The sequence below is a fragment of the Barbus barbus genome (genome assembly GCF_936440315.1).
Source record: "Barbus barbus genome assembly, chromosome: 6".
Classification (NCBI taxonomy): domain Eukaryota; kingdom Metazoa; phylum Chordata; class Actinopteri; order Cypriniformes; family Cyprinidae; genus Barbus; species Barbus barbus.
This window is the reverse complement of record NC_136734.1, coordinates 23,301,370-23,305,190: the sequence shown is the minus strand read 5'-3', so window position 1 is coordinate 23,305,190 and position 3,821 is coordinate 23,301,370. Positions and strand designations below refer to the sequence as shown.

General features: G+C 40.7%; 1 protein-coding gene across 1 annotated transcript; it reads right to left on the bottom strand.

Annotated features, from left to right (window-relative positions):
* Positions 1-454: 454 nt before the first annotated feature.
* LOC306871748 (growth arrest-specific protein 1-like) lies at positions 455-3,283 on the bottom strand. Its single transcript, XM_079419880.1, has one exon. It carries the CDS (start codon positions 2,752-2,754, stop codon positions 1,972-1,974), a length of 783 nt encoding a protein of 260 aa, XP_079276006.1. The 5' UTR covers positions 2,755-3,283; the 3' UTR covers positions 455-1,971.
* Positions 3,284-3,821: the final 538 nt, after the last annotated feature.

Below are 3,821 nucleotides of genomic sequence, written 5' to 3'. Positions count from 1 at the left end.
TTGTCACAACATAATCAATTTGCAGTTTGTATTGTTCTGCTACTGTCTCTGTTAGTTTAGAATAACTAAAGTCCTGCTTTATACTTGCAGTAGTGGCGTGCAGACAAAGGCCTGTAAGCAAACACAGTGATCGCAAAATAAATAAACCTCTGTCTGTCTTGGCCCAGATGCAACACGGACACCCCAGGGAAAAGCCACTCGCGCTTTTGTGTTCACATTCTAAAGATATCCAAATATCAGAGTTTATGCCTTCAGCAAACACTTCTGTTTGCTAAGTCGTGTGTCAGCGCTTCAAGCTCCTTATGTGTGCGATACTTAATCTGTTCCTGAAAAGCTCTGCTGTGCTAGCTAGTAAGTTCAGCATTGGAATCCATGCATGGGGTCAATACAGTGAAACTTCGCAATGACACTGAAATATAATGAACATAAAAAAAAAATTACACATACTCGGTTTGAGTCTTTGTACTTTAGTTTTTATGCCTTCTATAAAAAGAACATCACTGAGGCAGTCATACAGTGGATTTAGACATTTCTACACAGTAAATAGTTCATCTTAGATAACAATTAAAAGATTCTCTGAAAATCTGTACACTGTACAATATCTTAAAAGAAAAATAATTACAACAAACACTTAACTTCCCTTTAAAGCTGGAATCATCACCCTTTGTTTTGACGGTTATTCTATGACGAAAATAAAGTTCTCTCTCTTGAATCTCTAGGACTTTCATAAGATGTATATAGAGATCTACTCCTTATTCATTCCAGCATCCCAAACACTTTTTACAAAAGTTACTTATCCAAAGTCATTTGCAACTTTATAAAAATACTTTACATATTTAAAAAATCTAGTTTTACATCGGCAGTGCACAATTTTATAATTAAAACTTTCGCTGTTAAAATGTCTAGGTAGCAAAATAAACTTTTTCTATATCTTTAAGGAAATAAATTTGTCTTTTACAAAATAGCACTTGAAATAGGCAAGCTGGTGGTTAAGGCAGTTGACTGACCTAAAGTACTTTGTATCCCTGCTCTTAACTTCAGAATCAGAATTTTTGCTTGATAATTAAAACTTTCATTAGACAAGGCATTGTTCACCTGGGTCGAATCTGTAACTGTAAATTTGCATAGTGAAACAAAACACAAGTACAATGTGACAATTTCTGGATAAGAACTGCACCTCAGTGTCACGCAAAGCTTAACTTGCACTCTTTGGAGAAAAATCAGCTGTGTTTACACTTATTCCTTAAAGCTAACTATTTTTATTTTTATGTTCCTAGCACTTTTTTTATATACTAGCAAGTAATCCAACAATGACCTTTTCTTCAATTCACTCAATTCTTCAGGAATAGTAGGCTATTTATTCATTAGTTACTTGTAATTTTGCTATTAGCCTAGTTGCTATCCCAAGTCATGTCAGGTAACTAATCCGTTGTTACATGTATGACATTGTCTATTTTTTTGCCATTTTCATACATTCATGGGGAGCTGTGGTTCACAAACTATTCATAAACGTATTAGAATCTATTCAGGTTTTTCAACTGAATATACACACTAGCCTACTGGTAACCTTTCAGTAGCCTACGTTTTGTAATTTCATTTCATTTTTTATTGAATTTTACAGCTACAAAAGTTGCTAGTCTGACTTGTCATTACATATGATCAGTAAAAGCAACAGTATCTAGTGAGATAATAAAGTTTGCTGGGAAAAAAGTGGGATAGATAGCAGTTACTACTGGGAATGCCACTAGTAACTTAAAAAAGAATAGTAACACCTATGAACACCTAATAAAAGTTGAAAATGATAGTCACTAATGGATTGCTTGCTACACATAAAAATAAAAACTAGATCGTTTTAAGGAATAAATGTTTAAACAGCATGCCATAAAGGAAGAGGAAAACTGGAGAAAAATGACAAAATGCACTATTCCCGAACAGCCGTTGGAGCAGATCATTAACTCGACTTCAAAGTGATCAAGGAAGCGGCACTAGAGCCAAAATGGATGCCACCACAGTCAAAACAGAACATGCCACAAAAGCTGAACCTGTGTTCCTCGTGGGCTCTGGTTCTGGGTAATCCTCATCATCGGGCTCATCATCGTCCAACCCACTCGAGCCTTCTTCATCCACGGGGGGAGAGTCAAAGCAAAGCGTTTTCATACTATTTTTGATGAACTCGCAGATAGTCCGCTCTGAGCCATCACAGACGCAAGTATCCAGGAGTTGAGCTTTGGGAAGTTTGCGCATGTACGCGATGACATTGCGGCACGGGTTCGAGCAGCTAGAGCCGCTGAAGAGTTTCCCGCAGTGGAGTAAATAATCGCCCATGGCGCTTCGGCACTGGATGTCCCTCTCGCACTGGCGCCGGGCTTCGGTGCAACCCATGCTGCTCGTTTTGGGCAAGCACGGTTCGATGGCTCGCTTGATCTCCCGGCAGCGGGGGTCCGAGGCGCAGCTGCAGTCCTCCAGCGCCGGGCCGCTCTTGGTCAGGTTGAGTTGCACCAGCGACGAGATGCAGTGGCTGGGACACTTCTTCCTCTGGCCGCTCAGGATCGAGTCACAGGCGTGCAAATACTGGTCATAAGCGTAATGACACTCTGACTCCGACTGGCAGTTCAGTATCGCTTGCCAGCAGATCAACCGTCGGCCGTGGTGGTTTGAGGAGGCGATGGAAAAACAACTAAAACACACAAGCACACAAGCAAAACGCCAAATGAATGTGCGCGCGCCACAAACCAAACCTGCACAAGTTGCCATATCGAAGTCTGTAATCGTTTGGCTGGCGTCAGGTCAGTTTTAAGCATGCATATTTCATATTTCCATTGCATCTAGCGAGGGAAAAAAATTCCCCAGCTCAGATCATGTTTGCAAGGTCCATCCAAAAGAAAAAGTTTGTTCCACAATTGCGGTGAATCTATAAGGTCATTTTCCAGTAATCCATGTTCTTGAAAAGAAGCCTGAATTACAAGAAGTGCTATTTCAAGCAAAAGGCTTGTTCACTCCATCTTCCCGGTTTGTGTCCGTGTGACAGTGCGGTGATTCCTCCTTCCACCTCTTGTCTTTCTTGTGGGCAGAAGTGAGGAGCTCACGAGCTCGTCATCTCGCGTCTCTCGCTCACATCCGAATGCGCTCGCGAGCTACTAACATCACGCTTCCCCGACTGAACTGATACTTTCACGGGCGTGCGCTTGTCTTCCGTCATTAAGGACGCGAACAGACAATAACACGGCATTCAAATTCACACATTGGCCCCTTTCTGACCCGCTAGTTTTGCTTTATCCATTCTACTCCTGTAGAAGTTTTATGGATTCCTATTGGTCAGACCGTTTGTTTTTGCAAATCTCGACGTCAAGTTAGGGGCGGGAGAATGGGGGTGGGGCGTGATGGGTCAGAAATGGTTTCTCTCCAAAAGGTTTGGATTACCTCAAAGCAGAACGTGGTTTCTCAGACTTTGTGTAATATGTATTACATGCTCTCTTGAGCAGCATCACAGTTGATTTTGTGAATATACATGACTGCTTGATCAAAGAGACTCAAGAATCAGGCGTTTCTGTTCAACAACAAACAACCAGAAACTATCTACTTGAACAGGATTGCACTTTTGCACTAAATTTCAACTAGGCTAGTGTTTTTAGGCTAGTGTTTAGGTTTCTGTATATTCTGTATGTATACTGCATAAAGTAATATAACATAACATAAGAGACCATTTCCTTGTAGGCCTAAAGACTTCTGTAAAGTTACTTCTAATTTACAGTCAGTTGTTTATGAGTATTAAGTCGATCAAGTCAATCTTTTTGCAACTCAAGTGTGAGTTTCCATCCATG